Source organism: Emys orbicularis, chromosome 2 (assembly GCF_028017835.1).
Source record: "Emys orbicularis isolate rEmyOrb1 chromosome 2, rEmyOrb1.hap1, whole genome shotgun sequence".
In the NCBI taxonomy this organism is placed as follows: domain Eukaryota; kingdom Metazoa; phylum Chordata; order Testudines; family Emydidae; genus Emys; species Emys orbicularis.
In genome coordinates, this window is record NC_088684.1 from 173,848,141 (window position 1) to 173,874,366 (window position 26,226).

The following is a 26,226-nucleotide window of genomic DNA, read 5'->3' on the forward strand; positions in this document are numbered from 1 at the left end:
AAAAATATTATTACTTCACATACACTATAGTTCCATCTACATTAGAGAACTGCACTATTTCAAAGTTTAAATGTTACAGCTAAGAATTTGTAGTGCTATTTGTTCCTTCAACTGATCAGCGTATCTGTCCTGTTTTGCACAAACAGGCGGAGTGTATCCATACAAAGTGCTCCCTCCAGTCTTTTCCTGTGCACCACCGCACTATCCCATAATTCCAAGGATAAATCCCTAGAGCAGGTGTATAAAATGTGTACATTAAATATTATAGAGACATTGGTACTGACTCTGTAGTTAAGGTTTCACTTGGATTTGTACTTAAAACAGGCCTAAAATCCTGTTTCACTTTCATGACTGAACGTGGTGTCGAAACTTTACCACAAAGGAGCCTGTTAGCCACTGGGGCCTTGTTACTTCTACTGTACTCTAGCATCTTAACAGATTTGAGATGACTCTAAGCCCTGGTCTACACTATGAGGTTAGGTCGAATTTAGCCATGTTAGGTCAATTTTATAAGCAATGTGTCTACACAACCAACCCCGTTCTGTTGACCTAAAGGGCTCTTAAAATCGACTGCTGTATTCCTCCCCGGCGAGGGGAGTAGCACTAAAATCGACTTTTCTGGGTCAAATTTGGGGTAATGCAGACACAATTCGATGTTATTGGCCTCCGGGAGCTATCCCAGAGTGCTGCAATTTGATCACTCTGGACAGCACTTTCAACTCCGATGCACTAGCCAGGTACACAGGAAAAGCCCTGGGAAATTTTGAATTTCATTTCCTGTTTGGTCAGCGTGGCAAGCTCAGCAGCACAGGTGACCATGCAGTCCCCCCAGAATCACAAACGAGCTTCAGCATGGACCGAATGGGAGACACTGGATCTGATTGCTGTATGGGGAGAAGAATCTGTGCAGGCCGAACTCCGATCAAAAAGAAGAAATGCTAATATATATGCCAAAATCGCACAGGGCATGGTGGAGAGAGGCTACAACAGGGACACACAGCAGTGCTGCGTGAAAGTTAAGGAGCTCAGATAAGCCTACCAAAAGACAAAGGAGGCAAATGGTCGCTCCGGGTCAGAGCCCCATACATGCCGCTTCTATTATCAGCTGCATGGCATTCTGGGGGGGGACCCTACCACTACCCCACTACTGTCCGTGGACACCTGCAAGGGGGGAGTCTCACGCAACAGGGAGGAGGATTTTGTGGATGAGGAAGAGGAGGAGAAGGAGAATGTGCAGCAGGCAAGCGGAGAATCCATTCTCCCCAGCAGCCAGGACGTTTTCATCACCCTGGAGCCAATACCCTCCCAAGGCGGGTTCCGACCCTGAGCCAGAGAAGGCACCTCTGGTGAGTGCACATTTGTAACTACACTACAGGGGATAAAAGCAATTGTGTTTAATGTTTGATTTGCCCTGAAGAATTGGGATCCATTCGCAGCCAGTACAGCTACTGGAAAAGTCTGTTAACGTGTCTGGGGATGGAGCGGGAATCCTCTAGGGACATCTCCATGAAGCTCTCCTGGAGGTACTCTGAAAGCCTTTCCAGAAGGTTTCTGGGGAGGGCTGCCTTATTTCGTCCTCCATGGTAGGACACTTTACCACGCCAAGCCAGTAGCAAGTAGTCTGGAATCATTGCAGCACAAAGTATGGCAGCGAATGGTCCTGGGTTTTGGTCGCATTCAAGCAACATTTGGTCTATATCTTTCTGTGTTAGCCTCAGGAGAGTGATATCATTCATGGTCACCTGGTTGAAATAGGGGAATTTTTGTAAGGGAACAGTAAAAGGACCCCATTTATGCAGGGCTGTTTGAACTTGGCTAAAAGGGATCATCCCTGAGAATAGCTACGGGGTGGGGGGAGGGGTGAAGCGATCATCCCAGAGAATAGCCACACAGTGGGGTTGGGGGAGGGGTGTCCTGCACATCCACCCGAAAACCACAGCCCCTCCTTTTAAATGGCAAACCCAACCGGCATTGCTTGCTCTGGGAAAGGAGGGTGCTGCAGTTTGAAACCATTCCAACATATTATGAAGGCGTTAGAAGCCAACCCCACGTACCCTTTGGCTTACCATGGCTGCCTGGAAACTGAATTCTGTTGCCCAGCCGTGTGTGATGTGTCACAATACCGGCAGGTGCTCAATATAAAAGGCAAAATGCGACCTTGTACCTAAAGCACATGTGCTGTCTGCTGTGAATTGCTTGATTCACTGTGAGTCTCCCTTTTCTTCTCAGAAATGTATCTTCTTAAATTCTACTCTCCCTTTTTATCCCCCCACAGGTGCAAATGTTTCTATGCTCCCCCTATCATCTCTGTCCCAGAGGTTATCACAGATTAGAAGGCGAAAAAACTGCACTCGTGTTGACATGTTTTCCGAGCTCATGCAGTCCTCCCACACTGATAGGGCACAGCTGAATGCATGGAGGCATTCAGTGACAGAGGCCAGGAAAGCATTAAGTGAGCACGATGAGAAGAGGCAGAAGGCAATGCTGAGGCTAATGGGGGAGCAACCGGACATGATCAGGCGTCTGGTGGAGCTGCAGGAAAGGCAACAAGAGCACAGACCACTGCTGCATCCACTGTATAACCGCCTGCCCTCCTCCCCAAGTTCCATATCCGCCTCACCCAGATGCCCAAGAATGCAGGGGGGAGGCTCCGGGCACCCAGCCACTCCACTCCAGAGGATGGCCCAAGCAACAGAAGGCTGTCATTCAAACAGTTTTGATTTGTTGTGTGGCTACAATAAGCAATGTGGCCTTGTCCTTCCCTCCTCCCCCACCCCACCCGGGCTACCTTGTCAGTTATCTCACTTTTTTTTAATTAATAAAGAATGCATGGTTTCAAAACAATAGTGACTTGATTTCCTTTGCCAGCTGTGATCGAAGGGGGGAGGGTGGTTGGCTTTCAGGGAATTAAAATCAACAAAGGGGCAGGTTTGCATCAAGGAGAAACACACACAACTGTCACACCGTAGCCTGGCCAGTCATGAAACTGGTTTTCAAAGCCTCTCTGATGTGCAGCACGCCTAGCTGTGCTCTTCTAATTGCCCTGGTGTCTGGCTGCTCAAAATTGGCCGCCAGGCATTTTGCCTCAACCTCCCACCCCGCCATAAACGTCTCCCCCTTACTCTCACAGATATTATGGAGCACAGAGCAAGCAGTAATAACAATGGGAATATTGGTTGTGCTGAGGTCTAACCTAGTCAGCAACAGCAACAGCGAGCTTTTAAACGTCCAAAGGCACATTCTACTGTACCACCATTCTGCACTTGTTCAGCCTATAGTTGAACTGCTTCTTACTACTATCCAGGCTGCCTGTGTACGGCTTCATGAGCCATGGGAGCAAGGGGTAGGCTGGGTCCCCAAGGATAACTATTGGCATTTCAACAGCCCCAATGGTAATTTTCTGGTCTGGGAAGAAAGTCCCTTCTTGCAGCTGCTCAAACAGCCCGGAGTTCCTAAAGATGCGAGCGTCATGCACCTTTCCCGGCCATCCCATGTTGATGTTGGTGAAACTTCCCTTGTGATCCACCAGTGCTTGCAGCATCATTGAGAAGTACCCCCTCGCAGTTTACGTACTTGGCAAGGTGATCCGGTGCAAAGATAGAGATATGGGTTCCATCTATCGCCCCACCACAGTTAGGGAACCCCATTGCAGCAAAGCCATCCACTATGCCCTGCACATTTCCCAGAGTCACTACCCTTGTTAGCAGAAGGTCAGTGATTGCATTGGCTACTTGGATCACAGCAGCCTCCACAGTAGATTTGCCCACTCCAAATTGATTCCCGACTGACCAGTAGCAGTCAGGCGTTGCAAGCTTCCACAGGGCTATCGCCACTCCCTTCTCAACTGTCAGGGCTGGTCCCATCTTGGTATTCCTGCGCTTCAGGGCAGGGGAAAGTAACTCACAAAGTTCCAGGAAAGTGGCCCTACGCATGCAGGAGTTTCGCAGCCACTGGGAAATATCCCAGACCTGCAACACTATGCGGTCCCTCCAGTCTGTGCTTGTTTGCCGGGCCCAGAATCAGCGTTCCTTTGTATCGACCTGCCCCACTGCTGCCATGATGTCCCAATTGCCTCATCCCGTGCTTTCAGGAACGTCTGTGTCCATGTCCTCCTCACAATCCCCCTCATGCTGGCAGGTCCTAGCCAGGTTCTGCACATACTGCAGGATAATGCGCAAGGTGTTTACAATGCTCACGACAGCAGCAGTGAGCTGAGCAGGCTCCATGCTTGCCATGCTATGGCGACTGCACTGGTAATCCAGGAAAAAAGGCGCAAAATGATTGTCTGCCATTGCTTTCATAGAGGGAGGGAGAGAGGGAAAGAGGGAAGGGAGACTGATGACATGTGCCCAAAACCACCCACGACAATCTTTTTGCCCCATTAGACATTGGGAGCTTAACTCAGAATTCCAAAGGGCAGCGGAGACTGCGGGGACTGTGGGATAGCTACCCACAGTGCACCGCTCCGTGAGCTGATGCTAGCCACGGTATTGAGGACGCACTCCGCCGACTTAATGTGCTTAGTGGGGACATACACAATTGACTGTATAAAATTGCTTTCTAAAGATCGATTTCTATAAAATCGACCTAATTTCGTAGTGTAGACATACCCTGAGAAAAAAAAGGGAAGATGGGTGGTTAGCATGAATGTAGGGAAGCAACACCCTTGAAGATGTGCAGTTATTGGCAAGTATCATCCCTTTCTTTGTCAGAGTAGTCTCTGCCCATATTCAGTACTGCTAGTTTGACAAGCAGTACGAACTCCAGAGATAAGCGGGCTGAAGAGTTTTTAACTGAACATCAATTGTAAAAGCACTCTCCCAAACCTAGCATCAGATCTGGAGGTAAATCTAGGTATTATCATTGTGTAAACATAATCCTATGCTTCTCAGTTTGACCGTGATGAAGACAACCACAGGAGGTACTTCCTGTTGAATTAGCCCAAAGTCCGTCTAATTTGGGAACACTAGCTAAAATGCAAACAAGTCTCTGTGCACAATTTAATCCATCTGGACAGATGTCAAGAAGCAATGACATTTCCTTTACAATGTTTCACATATGGAATAAAAAGAAATCTAAGTAATTTTCTAAACACCCTAGATTTATCTACGTAATAACTCAAAGCTCTCTTAAAATCCACAGTGTAAAGCCTAACTTCTTCACGGTGTGCATGAAGCTTATGGGAAACACACACACACCAGAAAGTTAATTATTTCGTTAAGGTCTTGGGGTGGGTATGTATAACAACCATGGTCTTGTGAAAAACTGGAAATGGAGTGTCAGGCATAAGACTCTATAGTTTACTTACTCTCCTTATTCATGTCACCATCATCAGGAAGCCTCTTTTTATAGATAGGTTAGTGAGCATCAGATCCCAGATGGTAACTGGGTCTTTGACTGGTAGAAAAACATTAGCTAGACCCTTCAAGAACTTTTTCACTGTTGAGTGCCAAAACACTTTGTTATTGTTGCTCCTCTTTGCTTGATGACACAGTATATTACAGACTTGTTGTCCTGAATGACCTAGACCACACCACCTCAGGTTTGCAGAAGAAAGGTAAAGAACCCACCTGATAGCAGGGATAAGAGATTTTGTACTGCTGCATCTGTGGCATCATCCATTTGAATGTTGGTTTTTCATGACAACAGATCTTCAGCTCTTCATTACTATATCAAATAGCATCTCAAGCTGCTCTTCTAAAAAGTCACTGGTCTCCAAAGGTCTGTGGATTAGCAAGCTATCCAGTCTGGATTTGTCCCTGGTCTTATAGGTCAGATAGATGAACTGCAAAGATTTTGTTTCAAGTATATATTTCCTGAACTTGAATCTGGAAGTGAGAATTATGGCTACATCATCTACTAATTTGCATTCTGTGGACTGGGTTGGTGGGCCCAAGTGACCTAGCATGGGGAAAATGGTGTCAGAAAGCCAGGTTGCTATGATGTAGACTAGGTAACTCATTTTGCATGAATGGTTGACTGCTGACTTTTACTGATCAGCATAAGGCTGAAATATTTTAATTTATCTGTTTTGACTTTGTTTGGGTAGTCTATTCGCTGTGTGCACTGGATTTTAATTTCTTGTCTGCTTATCTTTCCAGTCACTGGTGGGTGCTTCCTCTGTGTTATACTGTGTTCCTAAGTGTTATACTTCTTGATAACACTTATATCAGAGAAGGTTGTATGTAGATGGTCAGTTTGATCAAGGCCATGCTCAAGAATGCATAGATCTCTTCCTGTACTGATGGAGTCTACAGGTTCAAAGCCTCACCCAGGTTGATAGCCATGTCCTGGACTTGCTGGGGTCTCGTGAAGATACAGAAGATACTCCAGTGTTGTCATCTAGAGAAGTTGATTGTCAATACCAGTTGGGACATCAGCACCCACCCCATCATCCCCTGACAGCCTGTCATCAGTCTCAGCCAGGGCAAAGGTAGATTAATCTAGTTACACATCATCTAGTCTACTGGCAGGAACTGAGGGACTATATACAAACTTTGAAAGACTGACAGAATCAGCATGGCACAGCTCTTGTTACAGTCCTGTCCTCCTGCAACACTGCAGGAAGAATTCTTGCTGACTGTCACCCCATCCACCTTGTTATTTACTTGTAATTGAGTCCTGAAAATGTCGGAGTGGATTTCTCATTTTGATATCCTCCCAGTGTGTCAAAGGAATCACAGGCAGTGAATGTCTTTTTTAGCTTGTCAGAACCTCTGATTTTGAGTCCTTTGATACGCTAAGCACTGATGTAGCTTTTGTTCATATCTTTATCTAAATAGTAAGGAAAGGGCAAAGTAGCCTATAACTCCAGTACACACTGTTTCAATTTTCCATGTTAGCAAGTAAGCCTGCCTTACAGTCTCAAGAAACAGATTTGGTGGTGAATTTTTTTTAATGCTTACCCATTTTCAAAGCATGAAAGACATCAGGTTGCCTCTTGTCATTATCTGAGAAAATACAAATATCTGTATTAAAATTTGAGTCATGTAGCTAAAATTTTTTAGTACAATTAGTTTAGCATAAAAAGTAAAAATATATTTGTGATGTTATCTGATTAGAGTATGACCATGCAAATCATTGTTGCTACCACTGTTATATAATTGCAACAAATCTTATACAAAGTGTGACGCATGGCCAGAAAGGGTTAAGCGGCTCGCAGGCTAAATGACCCAGAGTCAACCTTTAGAGACATGTTAGAAAAGTATGTAAATGGTAATTAGGGCCATTCCATGTTACATAGGCTAGAACTGTGAAATGCAAACCTGTATTGTTAGAGAATTAGAAGTGATACTAATTGTATGTTTACTTATATCTTATTAGATGTTACCCATGTAAACAGACAGTTCCTCTCTGTCACAATAGATATTGATTCAGAGATCAAAAGGGAATATTAACATTTAGATGAATCTGGGGTGAAATATGTCATTGTCTATATGTCTCTTTAAAGTTTGTGATAAATTGCCTAACGGATAAATTGCCTTATGTTAATCTGTGTAGCTAATTACTGGTGATGCTTAGGAAATCGGTCTACTTCAAAGTCTCCATGATTGACGAATCTTCGCCTGAGGACTCCGAGCTGTCAAGAGAAGGCCTGGAACTGTATAAAAATCCCTTGGGTCCTAATCCTTTTTTTCTCTCAGATCTGCTTGATGCTTCATGCAGGGGAAGCTTAAGTCATAAGATTGAGATCTCCAGTCTCATCTGGATCACCCTGAATATAGACATTGGACTAATTCTGAAAGAACTCTTTGCAACTACAAAGCTCACCATCTCTCCTATGAATCTGATCTCAGAACTGTACTCATGTCTGTATGTATATTGATCTTTTAACCAATAGTCTCTCTATTTTCTTTTTTAATAATTTTTAATTTACTTAATAAGGATTGGCTGTAAGCGTATATTTGGGTAAGATCTGAAGTATTCCTGAACCTGAGAGGTAATGTGTCCGATCCTTTGGGATTGGTAGAACTTTCTTATATGATGAATAAGATTTTCAGTAATGCTCATCATATTTGACTTGGGTGTCTGGGTGGAGGCCTGAGGCTGGGTTGCTTTAAGGCAGTGGTTTCCAACCTTTTTACGCCCAAGATCACTTTTTGAATCTAAGGGCAACCCAAGATCTGCCCCGCCCCTTCACCAAGGCCCTGCCCCTTCCCCAAAGACTTGCCCCACTCACTCCATCCCCCCCTCTCCGTTGCTCACTCTCCCCCACCCTCACTCACTTTCACCGGGCTGGGGTAGGAGGTTGTGGTTCGGGAAGGGGTACAGGCTCTGGGCTGCGGCCAAGGGGTTCGTAGTGTGGGAGGGGTCTCTGGGCTGAGCCTGGGGCAGGGGGGTTGGGGTGCATAAGGGGGTGAGGGGTACAAGCTCTAGCAGGGAGTTTGGGTGCAGGAGGGGGCTCTAGGCTGGGGCAGAGTGTTGGACTGCACGAAGGGGTACAGGGTGCTGGCTCTGGGAGGGGGTCAGGGCTGGGGCAGGGGGTTGGGGTGAATGAGAGGCTATGAGGTGCTGGCTCCAGGAGGAGGCTCAGGCTGGGGATTGGGGTGTGGCCTCCCACAAGCAGCACTTACTTCCGGCAGCTCCCAGTCGGCGGCAGGCGGCAGGCGCAGCGAGGCTAAGGCAGGCTCCCTGCCTACCCCGGCCCCACACCGCTCCTGGAAGGGCCCAACGCGCCCTGGGGGGGAGGGGCAGAGCATGTGACTCCGCGCACTGCTCCTCTCTGCAAGCACCACCCCCACAGCTCTGCCGGCCAATGAGAGTTGCAGGTATGGTGCTTCCAGGAGAGTGTGGGGCCAGGGTAGGCAGGGAGTCTGCCTTAGCGGCAGCCACGCTACACCACCAGAGATCGCATTCGACTGGGAGATCCTCTAGGATCGACCAGTTGATCGCGATTGACCTGTTGGTGACCACTGCTTTAAGGGACCTGTGTCGTTGGCTTCTGGGTAAACAGTAATATATTATAGAAGCTGTTTTATGCTGGCTTGGTAAATCTAAGTATTGGAATATCCACCAGCTTTGCAGATTGTCTGCCCCATTCTTTGCAGTTCACCCTAACTGAGTAACCTCAGTGTGGCTCCGTGGGACCCCCGTCACAATATTCTACATATAATTATCTTATTCCAAAATGTACATTCGGGCTTCTATTTGATCAGTAAAGAAGAAAGCACAAAGAAACGAATATAGGCCCTGTGGGAGCAGAGGTCCACCTGCAGGGTTCTCAGTGCAGGAGCAGGACTACAAACCGTATAAAGGACCAGTAGAGTTGTTTGCCACCCAACATCTATTCTGTATAAGGAAAAGAAATCTTGAAATTTATACAGTAATGTGTCTGGAAGAGTAAAATATCTGTTAAAGGATGACATTCACTTCAGAAGGCCCACAATAAGGTTCAAAGCATTAGTGTGAATTTCTGGGATAAAATGTGTGAGCTTCTGCACTGGGTAAATATTCCCCAAAGTGCAAGTCTACTCTGAAACATAGCTAAAAAATGGCTTTGTGGGATTCCATTTTCATTTCTACTCATGGATTTCCACATCAAATTTGCTCAGTTCACATAAAAAAAATATTTTTCTAAACCCCCTTTCCAAGGCCATCATCTCCATCCTTTTATCAATGATAAAAGAACGTAAGAATGGCCATACTGGGTCAGACCAATGGTGCATCTAGCCCAGTATCCTGTCTTCCGACCGTGGCCAATGCCAGATTCTTCAAAGAGAATTACCAGAACAGGGAAATTATCAAGTGATCCATCCCCTGCTCTCCAGTCCCAGCATCTGGCAGTCAGAGGATAAAAATTCTGCATATGAAATTATTCCAATTTTAAGTTTTTTAGGACATGGTGTTTGTCTTCATAAATCTCTGAAGTCTCTAGGAACTGTTGGCACCACATAATTAAGGAAAAAAGTGATATATTCTGTTTTGTGTATACAAGTCAGATAATAAATCCAGCTCCCTCTTCCAAAGCATTATTGGCACTTCAGTGCTAACAGAAGTATAAAGTAATGATATATTTGAAATGAAATCAAGAAAAGGTGGACAGAACTACTAAGTTAGAAGTTGCCATTTTTACACAGACAGTTTTCTGTCCATAACTGGACTTCACAGGGAGTAATTCCAAAATACTGCATAGAGTCAAATGCTGAGAAGAGAAACCAAAGGAAGAATGAGAATTCCTTGGACTCTTTAAAACTGGGAGCAGTAGTTGAACGTAATACCTGGTCCTAGTCACATGCACTAGAGGAAACTGTATAGAATGCTTCCTAACTCTTAGGCAAAGGGCCAGAAAGGAGAGACCCCGGGTCAGGAAAGGACCTGGAAAGGGGGACTCCTTGCACCTGTCAAGTAAAAGGCCAAATAGGAAGACACCTACAGGGAACTGCAGCTGGCTGGAAGAAAGCCTGAGCTGGAGACCCCCTGGACAAAAGCATATAAGGACTGTGAAGCCCTGGAGACAAGGGTTAAGACAACACCCTGTAGGGCAGCCAGAATATTTTGTTTTTGTTTTAATGTTGTGTATTTAAGAAAACCCTGAGAAGAAAATTTGAAGTGTACTGTTGTTTAGGGGGTGAATTCTCCTTCCCTCACCGGGCACATCAGCCAGCCATCTTACAGCATATTAGCAAATATTTAAGAGCTGCAAAACTCATGTGAGTGTCCCTTTCTGCTGCCTTGCCCCTTTCGAGAGTATATAGCTAGACCCCAGTGTATGGCAGGGATTAAGGCCTTGTCTACACTAGCACTTATGTCAGCACAACTTTTGTCACTCAGGGGTGTGAAAAAACACACTCCCTGAGCGACATAAATTTTGCTGGCATAATTTCTTTTGCCCAATAATTCCTGCATCAGACCCAGAAATTTATGGATGAACTACAGTATATATTTTAAAAACACATTCAATCTTGCTTTAAAGACTTGAACTGATAAAGAATTTACCACATCCTTTGGTGGTCTGTTCCAAAAGTTAATTATTCTCTTTGTTAAAAAATTGTCTTATTTCCATTTAGACATTCCATTCCAACATTACTATGCCTTTGTCTGCTAAAGAAAAGAGCCCCCTGTATAAGATTTCTTGTCCCTATGTAGATGTATTTAGATTTTGATCTAGTCACCTCTTAACCTTCCCTTTGTTAAACTAATAAGACTGAGCTCCTTTAGTCTCTCACTGCAAGGCAGGATTTCTAGACTTGAATCATTCTCGTAGCTCTTCTCTGAATTGTCTTCAATTTTTCAACATCTTTGACCCTTTGGATAAATATTTTTATTTTCCCCTAAAAGAGCACAAATAGGATCCCGCTTGGAACACCGATTTTTTTGTTTTAATTTTTCAAGTCAAATTCACAGTCTTGTTGCCATAAAACTATGGAAATACTAACATGCCTCCATATTATTTGGAGAAAACCTGCTTGCAGGCAAAGGTGAGTAAATCCACTCCAAGAACATCTAGATCAAGAGCCCTGTGCCTCAAAGTATAAAATGTACATTAATAACTACCTCTTTCGTTCTTATGTCTCAAAATGTCTAACCTAAACCCTGCAGAAAGGAAACTAAAAGAATAGTAGCCCATACCTGTCAGGGGTCTGATTGTTGTTAGTGATTCCAAATAATCTTTCATGTCTTTATGTTTGAAGCCAATGGAGATTTCAAAAGGTGTTTTATGCAGCACATTTAGGTGATTAGGATTGGCTCCCTTGTCCATGAGTTGTTGTGCCAAGCTCAGCTTTCCACTAACAGCTGCCAGCATTAGAGGACTCCAGCCCACAGTCTTCACAGTGTAATTACAATCAGCTCCCCAGTCCAGTAGCAAGTGCACCACTGCCTCATATCCATGCTGGGCAGCTGCTATTAGTGGTGTTATATCAGGCAGTTCCTCTTTGCTGTTGTCAACCAAACTGGTATTAAAATGGTCATAATTATCAACAAAAGCTCCAGATTCCAGCAACAATTTCACGACACTGACATGGCCACCTCTAGAAGCCATTGTAAGTACACTGGCTCCTAGCTTATTCTGTGCATTGAGATCAGCACCATTCTCCAACAAGATGTGAGCCACAGTTAGATGTCCAAACCTTAAGAGGAGGAAAAAGAATTGAAAAAAGAACCAATTCTACTGTAACAAATATCTCCTATAGAGAGCATGTGAGAAAATTTTGCTGCAGCAGTTATCCAGTATGCTAAACTCTCATAAGATACCTACATCAACTGAAAATGTACCATTTGGACTCAAGACTATCACCACTGCCCAACCCCCATCCTCTGACATTAGGATTTAGAAGAATCCACAGAACTATAAAGATCTGGACAAAACACAAATGTCCCAGATCAAGAGGGCATTTAAATATATGTGAGTTCAATATGGGAATATTCACATGCTTAAAATACTACACATACTTAAGGGATTTCCTGAATCAGGGCCTAAAAAAATAGAAGTATTGTTTTAATACCACTACTGGATGACCTGCCACTGTGCACACGTATTTCCATTATAAATCTCTATGTTCAGGCATAGGCTAGGTCTACACTGGGGGAGGGGAGGGTCGACCTAAGATACACAACTTCAGCTACGCGAATAGCGTAGCTGAAGTCGGCGTATCTTAGGTCGATTTACCTGGCCGTGAGGACGGCGGCAAGTCGACCACTGCCGCTCCCCTGTCGACTCCGCTTCCGCCTCTCGCCGCGGTGGAGTTCCGGAGTCGACGGCAGAGCTACCGGGGATCGATTTTATCGGGTCTACACTAGACGTGATAAATCGATCCCCGATAGATCGATCACTACCTGTTGATCCGGCGGGTAGTGTAGACGTACCCATAGTCACTTTTAGGGGGGTTATTTCACTTTTCAAATAGAAATCTTTCTTCACCATAAACTTCTCCCCACCCCAAGCTTTTGAAATTTTAGAATGGAGGTTTTATTTGTTTCTTTTAAATTACCAGTCCAATTAACAACTGGCCCAGTAGTTCAAAACTTCAAATTCAATTTTCCTTCCTATAAATAAGCTTCTACTGCTGTGAGCTCTGCAGAGCCAATATAGCTCTGCGAGAATGAGAGAGATTCTTAACCATTCTGTGGGCAAAAACAAAAAAGTTCCAACTTCATAATATTTATTATTGGGGGTGAGCCAGAAAGACCTAAGCTTGGCTGTGGTGAAAGATGCTAGAAAAGGGAAGAGTTAGCATTCAGTGTACAAATCAAAAGGAAGGGGGAAATGTTCAAGTACAATAATTTTGTTTTCAAATGCATGGGGCTTTTAATAAATATCTCAGTCTCCGTATCCTGCAGGAGATTGGAAACAGGCAAGTTTTTGTTGTTGTTGTTTTTGTTGGGTTTTTTTGTGTGTGTGGGGGGGGTTATTTTGTTGTTTCTTTTGTTTGTTTAAACACTACCAGGATATTTTTTATATCATAAGAATCAGGATATGTCCCTCATTCTTGCCTCACCTTCTCTCCTCCCCACTCTCCCCTTTGTGAGCTCCTGATAAAAGAGGTTTTCCTAAGTTCCAGGAGGAGAAGCAATGACAGCATAGCCAGGAAATGCCTCCCTGTCCGATTTTGCTACCAGTAGCTGAGTGTATAACATGTATCATCTACCCCATTTATCATCTGCCCCTTTCTTCCCACAGTAATTATTATCATTTAATATTTGTCACATAAGAGTATTTTTTGGTAATTCATGTATATATATACACACTCATACATTCAAACACGTAATTAAATTTACCATAACTCAACAAAGTTAAACATTTCTGGTTAACTTGTGTGTGTGTATGTATATATATATATATATATATATATACACATACACACACACACACACATATATATATATATATATATATATATATATATATACACATACACACACACAAGTTAACCAGAAATGTTTAACTTTGTTGAGTTATGGTAAATTTAATTAGGTGTTTGAATTTGCATTTGCGAGTGATCAATGTGTGTCATCAATTAGCATAAAATAATTTGTTCCTTTTCCACACAGGATTTGATGTTAAGCTTATACTCTGAGAGTACAGATATAAGGAAAGTATTTATTTTGGATCAGATTGTGATAAAATATGCACTTCTGTTATAATAAGCCTGATTTCTCCATTTATATAAAACCCAATATCCCCCAGGAACCAATTCAGCACTGCTGGCGCTCCCCAGGAGGAGCGCTGGGATGGAGGGACCATTGCCAGGTGTCTGGTTTTCAACTGGAATACCTGGTCGAAAAGGGACCTGCCCCAGCCCAGTGAAAATGAGTGAGTGAGGGTGGAGGACAGCAAGTGACAGAGGGAGGGGGATGGAGTGAGTGGAGCGGGGCCTTGGAGAAAGGGCAGGGCAAGGGTGTTCCGTTTTGTGTGATTAGAAAGTTGGCAACCCTAACCCTGTTTATTATGGGCTCTAGCCAGGGTAAGTGGAGGAACAGACACACTCCAAGACTTGATGATGTTCAGAAAGGAATGTCTCTGCTCTGAACTGACCACTCCCCCAGGTTTCCTCTGCTCTTGGGGGTTGTTTTGTTTTCTAACGGGCTTCCTTGAAATGAAGAAAGAACAGGGCCACTTTATAAACACCAAAGCCAGGTCAAACCGGGGCGGGAGCAGCCCCAATAGGAGCCGTTCTGCTAGAGAAGAGACATTGCACAGGCCACTGCGACCCAACCTCTGTCCTGCAGGAAACCCCTGCGCTCTAGCCGCCCTCACCCCCCGGCCCCTGAGCAGGGCGATCCCCAGGCGCCCTAGCGCTGGGCTCGGGAGATGCCCCAGGCGCCGCTCGGGCGGCCGGAGCATGCTCAGTGGCTGCGCGGGAGCGGATACGGGCAGCGCCCGGCCCTACCTGGCCGCCTGCATGAGTGGGCTCCAGCCGTAGTGGTTCCGGCTCTGCACCGAGGCCCCTTTGCGTAGCAGGAACCGCACCAGCTGCTCGTGGCCTCCGGCCGCGGCGAACTGCAGCCCCGTGTTGCCGGCCTCGTCCGTGCAGTCCACCGGCACCGAGGGGGGAGGCGCTGCCGCCTCGCCTGCCCCGGACTCCGCCGCCTCCTCCGCCCCGCAAGCGGAGCCGCCCGCCGCCTCCGCGCCGCCCCCGGGCAGCCCCAACAGGCGCCGGGCGCTCTCGTAGTCCCCCTGGTCGCAGGCGCGGAGAAACAGCTGGACCTGGGTGGGAACCCCGCATTCCCCCATCGGCAGCGAGCCCCGGGCAGCTGCCGGCTCCGCTTCCTACGTCCGCCCCCGGCGCGGGCCTCGCTGCCCTGGAAGGAGAGCTCGGCGCTCCGCCCGCGGGAGGGCAGCCGGTGTAATGTTACACACACCGCTCCCGTCCCCGGTTGCTCCGGCAGCAGTTCCTGACAGCCTGGTGCTCCTTGGTGCTTCTCGGTCTCGCTTTGCTACTCCTCGCCTTCCCCGTCCTCTGGGCCAGGGGCAGCGAATGGGGACTGATGTGGGAAGGCCTGTCACAACTTGCTAGCGCTCCCCTTTTCCCAGCTCTTGGGGCAGGCGTTGCGATGGTTGGGGGTGCACTGTCACAATTTGCTACTACTGTGAAATCTGCATTTCCAATTTGGACACAAATAAAGACAAACATTTTTGTAATTTGGAAAACCATTCAACAGAGGTAAATGGCAGGGCTAGTGTATGTGAAACCCTGAATGATCTTCTTTCTTTATTAGTCTCTATAGACCATATAGTTTCTATAGTAAACAAATATTTTTATGTACAGGAAACACTGAAACTAGTGCAAAGCATTGTAAATAGTATTTGAAATACATTTTAAACACAAGCTGTTAGGCAGAATTTCTTCCATTGTTCCTTATGCAACCTTTCCCCCTGTTGTCAGTTACACATAGTGATCAAGTTTTCAACCTGATCTGCTTACCCACTTTGGCAAAACATATGAGTATATTGCCCCAGCTCTTATTCCAGAGACATTTTCTCAGGCCTTTTTCCTCACTGTTCAAACTGAAGTGCCTTGTCCTCACTGTTTTTCCCCCGTAGAATCATAGAACTGGAAGGGGGACCTTGAGAGGTCATCTAGTCCAGTCCCCTGCACTCAAGGCAGGACTAATTATCTACACCATTCCTGACAGGTGTTTGTCTAACCTGCTCTTAAAAATCTCCAATGAGGGAGATTCCACAACCTCCCTAAGCAATTTATTCCAGTGCTTAACCACTCTGACAGGAAGTTTTTCCTAATATACCAATAGAATAAAAACCAGCAGGATCTTATTAAGAGGGATAAGGCAAAGATGCCACATTTATTGTAAATATAATGATAAAGCAAAAGATAAAAGTAAACAACGTTGTTTGACTACTTATTCCTATCACTACTTATTCCTTACACACACACACACACACACATATATATGGATTCATTCACACAATCATTCATTCAAGTTCTGTATAGGTGTTATAGTTACTAGCCTAGAAGTTGCTCATGCCAAGTTACTGGCCAGGTATCTTGGTCATGAGGATGGAGCCGAGTCTGTGTCAGGTGCACCTGATGCTCCTGGAGGTTGGCAGCAGAACCAGAGACTCAAAGTCATCAGTCTTGAGAGTCCATTCTTATAGGATTTAATTCCTATGTTAGTCTATGGGAGCTGTTTCATTCTGCTGTTGCTGACTCAATCAGCAGATGGCACATTCCTGGGCACATTCCTGGTGGCGCCAAACTGTCCAAAGTTTGTGTTTCTCATCCTTCCAGGTGATGGGGTGGATCCCAGTTTACCCTCCGGGGGTTGTCTGGTCATCCACTTGACACATTCTTCGGCCGATGGATACTCCCTTTCTAGGCTGGCACCTCCCTAACCATTCATGTACATCAAGCATTCATCAGCATACATTTCATATCTTAACCATATTTTAATTTACTGTCTTCACCACTTTCGGGGTGTGTGCTAATTCATTTGAGACTCCCGGCCCTTTAATCACAGAGGGTGGGGGTCTGTCCTAGGAGCCGTTGAATGAAGTGAAAGTCACTTAACAGCTTATAGTGTTTGTTTACATTGTATCAATTACTTCAAGAACAAAGTCAATTAACTTGTTTGTAAGTTTTACATAGTAATAAAGTATCTTTCACAGGATAGATATAACACTGCTCTACAGCCAAAATGCTTCTGAAATAAATGTAGTCAAACTTTACTAATTCTGGGTCACTGAGAACGAAAATGATGCTTAAAATTGTTGATTGGCTCTAGTTTTCAAGATATGCTATTGGATCAGTATATACGACCCTTGACTTGGGAATGGCGGAGGATAAGTGAGTTATAAAGGGAAGGGATCTCAATTTAAACCAGAAATGACTAAAATACATCTTTGACTGGATCTATGAATAAATCTATGACTGGGTTTGGACAGTACTTGCTTTTTAGGCAAAACAATGAATGATGCAATCTGAAGCTGGTATTGCGTCATACATGCTATGAATTGCATCATGTTATTCCTAGAAGTCATGGATGATGCAATCATAACGAAGCTTACATCACTCTGCTGAACAAATTGCCCTATATCAGCTCTAGAAATCATACAGTGTCGTACTCTCTTATTTGTCAGTGTTTGATTTTGCAAAGGGACACATTTCTGTTTAGCCAAAGTGAGCAGAGATGCCTCGTACTTGTGTGAACAGTGCAGATAACTTCTGCTATGTTTGTGGTGAAGTGACTTTTGCATCACAAAAGCGCAGTATAACCACTATGGTTAAGAAAGCCTATCACCTTTCTTTTGGCTGCAAAATTGGAGATCAGGACAAGAGGTGGGCCCCACACATATGCTGCAACACTTGTGCAACAAATCTTAGCCAGTGGTTGAACAGAAAAAGGAAATCTATGCCTTTTGCAGTGCCAATGATTTGCAGAGAGCCAACAGATCATACCAGCAATTGTTACTTCTGCATGGTGCCTCCAGTTGGGAAAGGTGTGTCAAAGAAGAAAAAGTGGACTGTGCATTATCCAAACATTCCATCAGCTATACGCCCAGTACCCCACGGAGAAGGACTGCCGGTTCCTGATGCACCAGAATCATTCTCACTTGAGTCAGACGAGGAAGAGGATGAAACTTCTGGTCCTGAACCATCAATGTCACAGGACCCACATTTTCTCCCATCCTCCTCCTCTGAACCACACCTCATAACACAAGGTGAACTGAATGACCTTGTCAGGGATTTGGACCTACCCAAGAGTAAGGCAGAGCTGTTGGGCTCCAGACTACAGCAGTGGAATCTCCTGGCAGGTGATGTTAGGGTTTCCATGTTCTGTGACCGTCAAAAGGATCTTGTCCCATTCTTCTTCATGGAAGGTGATCTTGTAGCCTGCAACAACATCGATGGTGTGATGGCAGCCCTCAACGTCGTTCACGATTCAGATGAGTGGAGACTGTTCATTGATTCATCGAAGACGAGTCTTAAAGCTGTTTTACTGCATAATGGCAATGTTTTGCCATCAATTCCAGTTGGTCATGCAGTCCATATGAAGGAAACCTATGACAACATGAAACAACTTTTGAGGTGCATAAACTATGACCAACATCAGTGGCAGCTTTGTGGCGATTTGAAGGTTGTTGCTCTCTTGCTTGGTCTGCAGACTGGATACACAAAGTACTGCTGTTTTCTCTGCGAATGGGATAGTCGTGCAAGAGATTCCCACTACATCAAGAAAGATTGGCCACTCCGACAGTCATTGGAGCCTGGGAGGAAAAGCGTTCAGCATCCACCACTTGTTGAATCAAGGAAGATTTTGTTACCACCCTTACACATCAAGCTGGGTCTGATGAAGAACTTTGTCAAGGCCATTGACAAAACACAAGCAGCTTTCAAGTACCTCCGTGGAAAATTTCCAAGGTTAAGTGAAGCTAAGGCCAGGTCTACACTAACCCCCTAATTCGAACTAAGGTACGCAACTTCAGCTACGTGAATAACGTAGCTGAAGTTCAAAGTACCTTAGTTCGAACTTACCTCGGTCCACACGCGGCAGGCAGGCTCCCCCGTCGACTCCGCTGTACTCCTCTCGTTTAGCTGGAGTACCGCAGTCGACGGCGAGCACTTCCTGGTTCGACTTATCGTGTCCAGACAAGACGTGATAAGTCGAACCCAGAAGTTCGATCGCTCGCCGCCGAACTACCGGGTAAATGTAGACCTACCCTAAGATAAAGGAAGGTGTCTTTGTTAGTCCTCAGATTCGTGAACTTCTTCGAGATGATGCATTTGACCATGCACTGCGTGGCAAGGAAAAGACGGCATGGAAAGCCTTCCAGTTAGTGGCAATAAATTTTCTCGGAAACAACAAGGCTGACAACTACAGGTTGTTGGTGGAAAACCTCCTCAAGGCATACAAAAGCCTTGGTTGCAACATGTCTCTAAAGATACATTTTTTGCACTCTCATCTAGATTTTTTTCTACCGAACTGCAGAGCAGTGAGCGGCGAGCGATTTCACCAGGACATTGCAACAATGGAGAAACGCTATCAGGGCAAATGGAGCCCATCAATGCTTGCAGACTATTGCTGGACAGTGACAAGAGATGCTCCATTTAATGAATACAAGAGACAAGCCAAAAAGCACCGAGTAGACACTGAACAGGACTAAACTATGTACAGAATAGTTTTTTGCCTTTTGTATCATAATAAATTTTATTTATATAACCCTTTTGCTGATTTTTAAAGTGTTACATAAACAGGACAGGTGAAATATTATCATGTAAAGCAACCATAAACACATGAAAAGACCTAGGTGTACAATTTATGATTAAAACTCTATCTACACAATATACATAGACATAAAATGTAAAAACTTAAATATCTTAGAAACAGTAGCCAATCAGTTGTTTTAATTGTCATATTTGAATTCAGCACATCAAAATACATAATAAATAGCACATTTTATCTCTGAAGCAGACGACTTCTCAAAAATTGTAGACCAGTGTAATCAATGGTTTCTACAGACAGTAGCTTACAAGTTTTAACAGAAGACCCAAGAGATTTTTGTACATGGTGAAACTGTTGGATTTTAAAGTGTGGGGGACAAATTATGAGGAGGTCAGTGTCACTTGGGGGAATCACTGTTAGTATCTTCTTTAATATCCCTACAGTCCAACCTAAACCTCCCTTGCTGTAATTTAAGCCCATTGCTTCTTGTCCTATCCTCAGAGGTTCCTCCTCCCTGTAACAACCTTTTACATACTTGAAAACTGTTAACATGTCCCCCCTCAGTCTTCTCTTTTCCAGACTAAACAAACCCAATTTTTTCAATCTTCCCTCATAGGTCATGGTTTCTAGACCTTTAATCATTTTTGTTGCTCTTCTCTGGACTCTTTTCAATTTGTCCACATCCTTCCTGAAATGTGGTGCCCAGAACTGGACACAATACTCCAGCTGAGGCCTAATCAGAGCGGAGTAGAGCAGAAGAATTACTTCTCATGTCTTGCTTACAACACTCCTGCTAATACATCCCAGAATGATGTTTGCTTTTTTTGCAACAGCATTACACTGTTGTCTCATATTTAGCTTGTGGTCCACTATGACCCCCAGATCCCTTTCCGCAGTACTCCTTCCTAGGCAGTCATTTCCCATTTTGTATGTGTGCAACTGATTGGGCCTTCCTAAGTGGAGTACTTTGCATTTGTCCTTATTGAATTTCATCCTATTTACTTCAGACCATTTCTCCAGTTTGTTCTGATCATTTTGAATTTTAATCCTATCTTCCAAAGCACTTGAAACGCCTCCCAGCTTGGTGTCGTCTGCAAACTTTATAAGTGTACTCTCTATGCCATTATCTAAATCATTGATGAAGATATTGAACAGAACCAGACCCAGAATTGATTCCTGCGGGATCCCACTCATTATGCCCTTCCAGCATGACTGTGAACCACTGATGACTACTCTTTGGGAATGGTTTTCCAACCAGTTTTGGACCCACCTTATAGTAGCTCCATCTAGGTTATATTTCCCTAGTTTGTTTATGAGAAAACCTGACCTATGAAGAAAGGTTAAAAAAACCTGAGCATGTTTAGTCTTGAGAAAAGAAGACAGAGGGGGAACATGTTAACAGTCTTCAAATATGGTAAGGGCTGTTGTAAAGAGACAGGACTGTGAAACAATTGTTCTCCATGTCCTCTGAAGATAGGATGACAAGTAATGGGCTTATTCTGCAGCAAAAGAGACTTAAGTTAAATATTAGAAAAAACTTTCTAACTATAAGGGTGGTTAAGCTATGGAATAGGCTTCCAGGGGACGTTGTGGAATCCCCATCACTGGGCGCTTTCAAGGACAGGTTGGACAAACACCAGCCAGGGATGGTCCAGGTTTACTAGCTCCTGCCTCAGCACAGATGGTTGGACTTGATGACTTCTCAAGGTCTCTTCCAACTCTCCATTTCTATGATTCTATACTGTGTCCATAATATGTAGTGTACATGCCTGTCTTCTTCAGTTCTTCATAACAATGTTGACATCCTCCTTCTTTTCAAAACATTTCTCAGTGTTGTCAGCAAAACCATCCTTCACAGCAGACATGTGCATGCTCTTTCATTGATCAGTCACTTATGTCACAGGGCTGTCTTCAGCAGTTATGTTTATAACATTCCCCCTGCCCCTTGAGTTCTCATTGGCTCAGCTATATGGTGAGTAAATGGGAGCGACCTGCCAAGTGGCTTGCGTACAATGAAAACATTCATTACAGCTCTGTAATGAAAATACAGAGCATGTCTAGTAACTGCCACACTCTGTTTCTGGTGATCAGCTCTGCACATGTGTTGAGGTACAACATCACCATGTTTTATGTAAGCTGAAAATACTTTTGTTGCGCCTATCAGACTGTGCCCTTACACCTTTGTGGATATTGCAATAATGGACTCGTTAATATTACCATCATAATGCAAGAAAGGGGTAAACATGGCAAATGCTGCGTTTGTAAGTTAAATTTTCCTGGGACCACGCAGTTATTAAAAATAAGGCTTATATTACTTTTGGTTAGCTAGCAGGTAGAGGCTGAAATCAAAGAGAAATCTTTGCAGTTAAAGCACCAAAACCAAGGATCAGTTGGTTAATTCTAATGAGGCAAGAGTGCCACCACTGTCTGTGCATTGCTTATGGAGGGGATCACTCTACAGCTAAGCCAACACCGTCTGTGTGCACAGCAGAATCTACCATAATACTCTCAGGACTTCACTCTCCTACTCATGAAAGATGTCCTGACCAGTGCAGGTCAGAAAGGAGCAAGATCACCTTTAATTTTAACCTTAAACCATTTACTGAAATTTTGTCAGGCCAAAACTGATACTTGTGAAATATTGCAAAGGTCTTTCTATATAGGGCAACATTCTAAGATGAGTGCTCCACTACTTCACTCCTTCTCTTTGGATACACCTGGACTATACAATGTTTTTAAAATGTTGAACCCAAGTCAAAGGCCTGATGGTGATAGGTTTTGGGGAATGACTCTTGCAGTCTTCTATGGTTGCCCTGACTGCCGTAGTCAAAACTAAGGTCATAACCTCAAAACAAAAATGTCCACGCAGGGGTTTAAGGCACAGTAACTTATGTGCATTAACTTCACACCTGTAGTGTGTCACACCATCTAGACAAGCCCTTAATAGGGGAAGGGAATAAGGGAAAATGAGGGGTAAGAAGTCTTTATTAATTCCTTTAGTTTAAAATGTTTTAACTGGTTTTCCATGACACCCATACATTGGGGGGAGGGAGGGGTAGCAGACATTAAGATGCAAATGCCTGTGCTGGAGAAGGAGCAGTATTCACTACATAATCAATATCAGAGTTGTCAAGCTCTGAATAATAATGATTAATTTAACATCTAAATCAACAGTATAGTCTGTGTCCCCAGTGCTAAGAACATGTGTATTTTCAGTGTCAGGTAACAACATGTATTAGTAAAAACTCAGTGGAGACAAGGCATTTTAGGCTATGGCTACACTACGCAGCTTTTAGCGACAGGGCTGTGTTGCTACAGCCCTGTCGCTAAAAGGCGCGGAGTGTAGCCGCTGTTTGTTGGCTCTCCTGCCGACAAAAAACTTCCACCCCCAGTGGGTAGCGTTAGCGTTGTCGGCAGGAACAGCTGTTCACACCGGCGCTTGTCGGCAAAACTTTTGTCTTTGGGGGTGTGTTTTTTTAACACCTCTGAAAGACAAAAGTTTTGTCATTTAGTTGCCAGTGTAGACATAGTTTCACCCAAGGCAAACTAGGTGAGGTCAGCACTATGCCACCCCACCCAACCAATGCAAAGGAGTAACTGGATAAATCATCTTAAAAATCCTTGATTTTAGCAGTACAGAACAGTAAACTTGTCAGAAAGAAGAACATCACTGAAATGTATCATAACCAAATATGTAGCATACATAAAAGGCTATGAAATTAAAATATGAAATTAGAAATATAAAAAATTGCATAGAAAAATGAACATTTATTTATGCAACAAATGAAGTAATAGGAGAGTAAAGTGTGCACTTCAGTGTTTTCAGGATAGGGAATTACAGAAATAAGGAGTTTTAATATGTTTTCAATTACAAGAGGAGGTAGAAATCACATGTTACTGGAAGTACAAAATTATATGGAATGTTATGGGAATGTACAACTCTTTTAGGTATATGGCTTCTTAGGGTGAGGTGACAGCAAAAGTATCAAGCTAATGTGCCCTAAAGGCTCAAAAACAGAAAGGAAAATTAAAAGAGCCCCAAATGTATTTATCTATCTACTTTAATGTCATGATTTTGGGGGGCATAATTCATGATTTTTGAATACTTGTGGTTGTCAATCTGTCTTGGGGTTGTATAGCTAGCCTATATTAAGTAAAAAATACAGTAGAAATTTGCCTTTGAGGAGGATTTTATAAAAGATAGTATAGTGACCTTCGGGCCAGATTTTTAAAGGTATTTAGGCAACTAGAGAGATTTTCAAAAGCATCTAGGTGCTTTCAACCTTTAAAATTCTGGCCTGTGGTGAATATATGGGAACCAAGTTCTACACACATGTGACATATGAAAAAGCACCAAGGTGCTGGATAGAGAGGCAAAATAACAGTTTATAAAGGCAATCCGTTTGGTAGATCAAAGGGCTTGGAAGAAGGGGTGGAGTGGGGGCAGGGTCTGGGGCAGAGCATAGGAGCATGCAGGGGTGTAATCAGGAAGGCCAAAGCACAACTGGAGTTGCAGCTAGCAAGGGATGTGAAGGGTAACAAGAAGGGTTTCTACAGGTATGTTAGCAACAAGAAGAAGGTCAGGGAAAGAGTAGGACCCTTACTGAATGGGGAAGGCAACCTAGTAACAGATGATATGGAAAAAGCTGAAGTACTCAATGCTTTTTTTGCTTCGGTCTTCACAGACAAGGTCAGCTCCCAGACTGCTGTACTGGGCAGCACAGTATGGGGATGAGGTGAGCAGACCTCAGTGGTGAAAGAACAGGTTAAGGACTATTTAGAAAAGCTGCACATGCACAAGTCCTTGGGGCTGGATCTAATGCATCCGAGGGTGCTGAGGGAGTTGGCTGATGTGATTGCAGAGCCATTGGCCATTATCTTTGAAAATTCGTGGCAAGCGGGGGAAGTCCCGGACGATTGGAAAAAGGCAAATATAGTGCCCATCTTTAAAAAACGGAAGAAGGAGAACCCGGGGAACTACAGACCGGTCAGCCTCACCTTAGTGCCTGGAAAAATCATGGAGCAGGTCCTCAAGGAAACCATTTTGAAGCACTTGGAGGAGAGGAAGGTGATCAGGAACAGTCAACATGGATTCACCAAGGGCAAATCATGCCTGACCAACCTAATTGCCTTCTATGATGAGATAACTGGCTCTGTGGATATGGGGAAAGTGGTGGAAGTGATATATCTTGACTTTAGCAAAGCTTTTGATATGGTCTACTACAGTATTCTTGCCAGCAAGTTAAAAAAGTATGGATTGACTGGATGAATGGACTATAAGGTAGATAGAAAGCTGGCTAGATCATCAGGCTCAACGGGTAGTGATCAACGGCTTGATGTCTAGTTGGCAGCCGGTATCAAGCGGAGTTTCCCAGTGTCCTGGGGCTGATTTTGTTCAATATCTTCATTGATGATCTGGAGGATGGGATGGATTGAACCCTCAGCAAGTTTGTGGATGACACTAAGCTGTGAGGAGAAGTAGATAAGCTGGAGGGTAGGGATAGGGTCCAGAGTGACCTAGACAAATTGGAGGATTGGGCTAAAAGAAATCTGATGAGGTTCAACAAGGACAAGTGCAGAGTCCTGCACTTAGGACGGAAGAATCCCATGCACTGCTACAGGCTGGGGACCGACTGGCTAAGCCGCAGTTCTGCAGAAAATGACCTGGGGAATACAGTGGACGAGAAGCTGGATATGAGTCCAGCAGTGTGCCCTTGTTGCCAACAAGGCTAATGGCATATTGGGCTGCATTAGTAGGAGCATTGCCAGCAGATCGAGGGAAGTGATTATTCCCCTCTATTAGGCACTGGTGAGGTCACATCTGGAATATTGCGTCCAGTTTTGGGGCCCCCACTACAGAAAGGATGTGGACAAATTGGAGAGAGTCCAGGACAGCCTCCCCATCGTCCCCCAACCCAGTGCACGCGCGCACACACACACACACACGCATACACACTATTGCCCTTTCCCCCAACCCAGTGCATCCACACTCACACACACAAACGACCCTTCCTACAACCCAGTGCATCCACGCACACAGACACTACAGCTCCTTGTCTACATCCTATTTTCTTATGTGATAGTCATCTCCATAGCCCTCCATTACTGTCACCTCCACATTACTGTCTCGTCCCCAAACACAGGACATTCACCTCAAATTACTACCTCTTCCCCCCATTTCACCCCCACACCACAGCTCACTGCACTCACCATCTGACTACAGACATTTTCCTCCATTCAGTACATCCACCCCCAAAATTACAGCCACTTTCCTTCATTCAATCAGTTATCTTTCTCCCAAACCAATACAACCACCCCCATGTTCTACACCACCTACTACCCTTGCACTGTAACCTCTTTTCCCCCATCCAAGTCACTCATAGAGTGAGGGCTGGATTAATGCATAGGCAAACTAAGCACATGCCTAGGTCCCAGACTGTGGTGAAGGGGGCAAATTGTTTTTTGTTTGTTTGTTATCAATGCAGATTTGTACGCAAACTCAAATAATTTAATTCACTTGAATAAGTGGTGTTGTGACTTCATGCATGGGGTTGCATCACCACTCAAATTTGCCTTTGCTATCCCTCATCACGACTTTAGGGGCAG

General features: G+C 44.4%; 1 protein-coding gene across 1 annotated transcript in view; it reads right to left on the bottom strand.

The window, feature by feature from the left end:
- ANKS6 (ankyrin repeat and sterile alpha motif domain containing 6) overlaps positions 1 to 15,172 on the bottom strand; it is an 87,114-nt gene extending 71,942 nt beyond the window's left edge. Inside the window, exons 1-3 of the mRNA XM_065399737.1 lie at positions 14,829 to 15,172; positions 11,569 to 12,068; positions 6,906 to 6,950 (exon numbers count right to left, since the gene is read on the bottom strand). Of these exons, the coding sequence (XP_065255809.1) occupies positions 6,906 to 6,950; positions 11,569 to 12,068; positions 14,829 to 15,172 (889 nt within the window). The remainder of the gene's footprint in view (positions 1 to 6,905; positions 6,951 to 11,568; positions 12,069 to 14,828) is intronic.
- Positions 15,173 to 26,226: the final 11,054 nt, after the last annotated feature.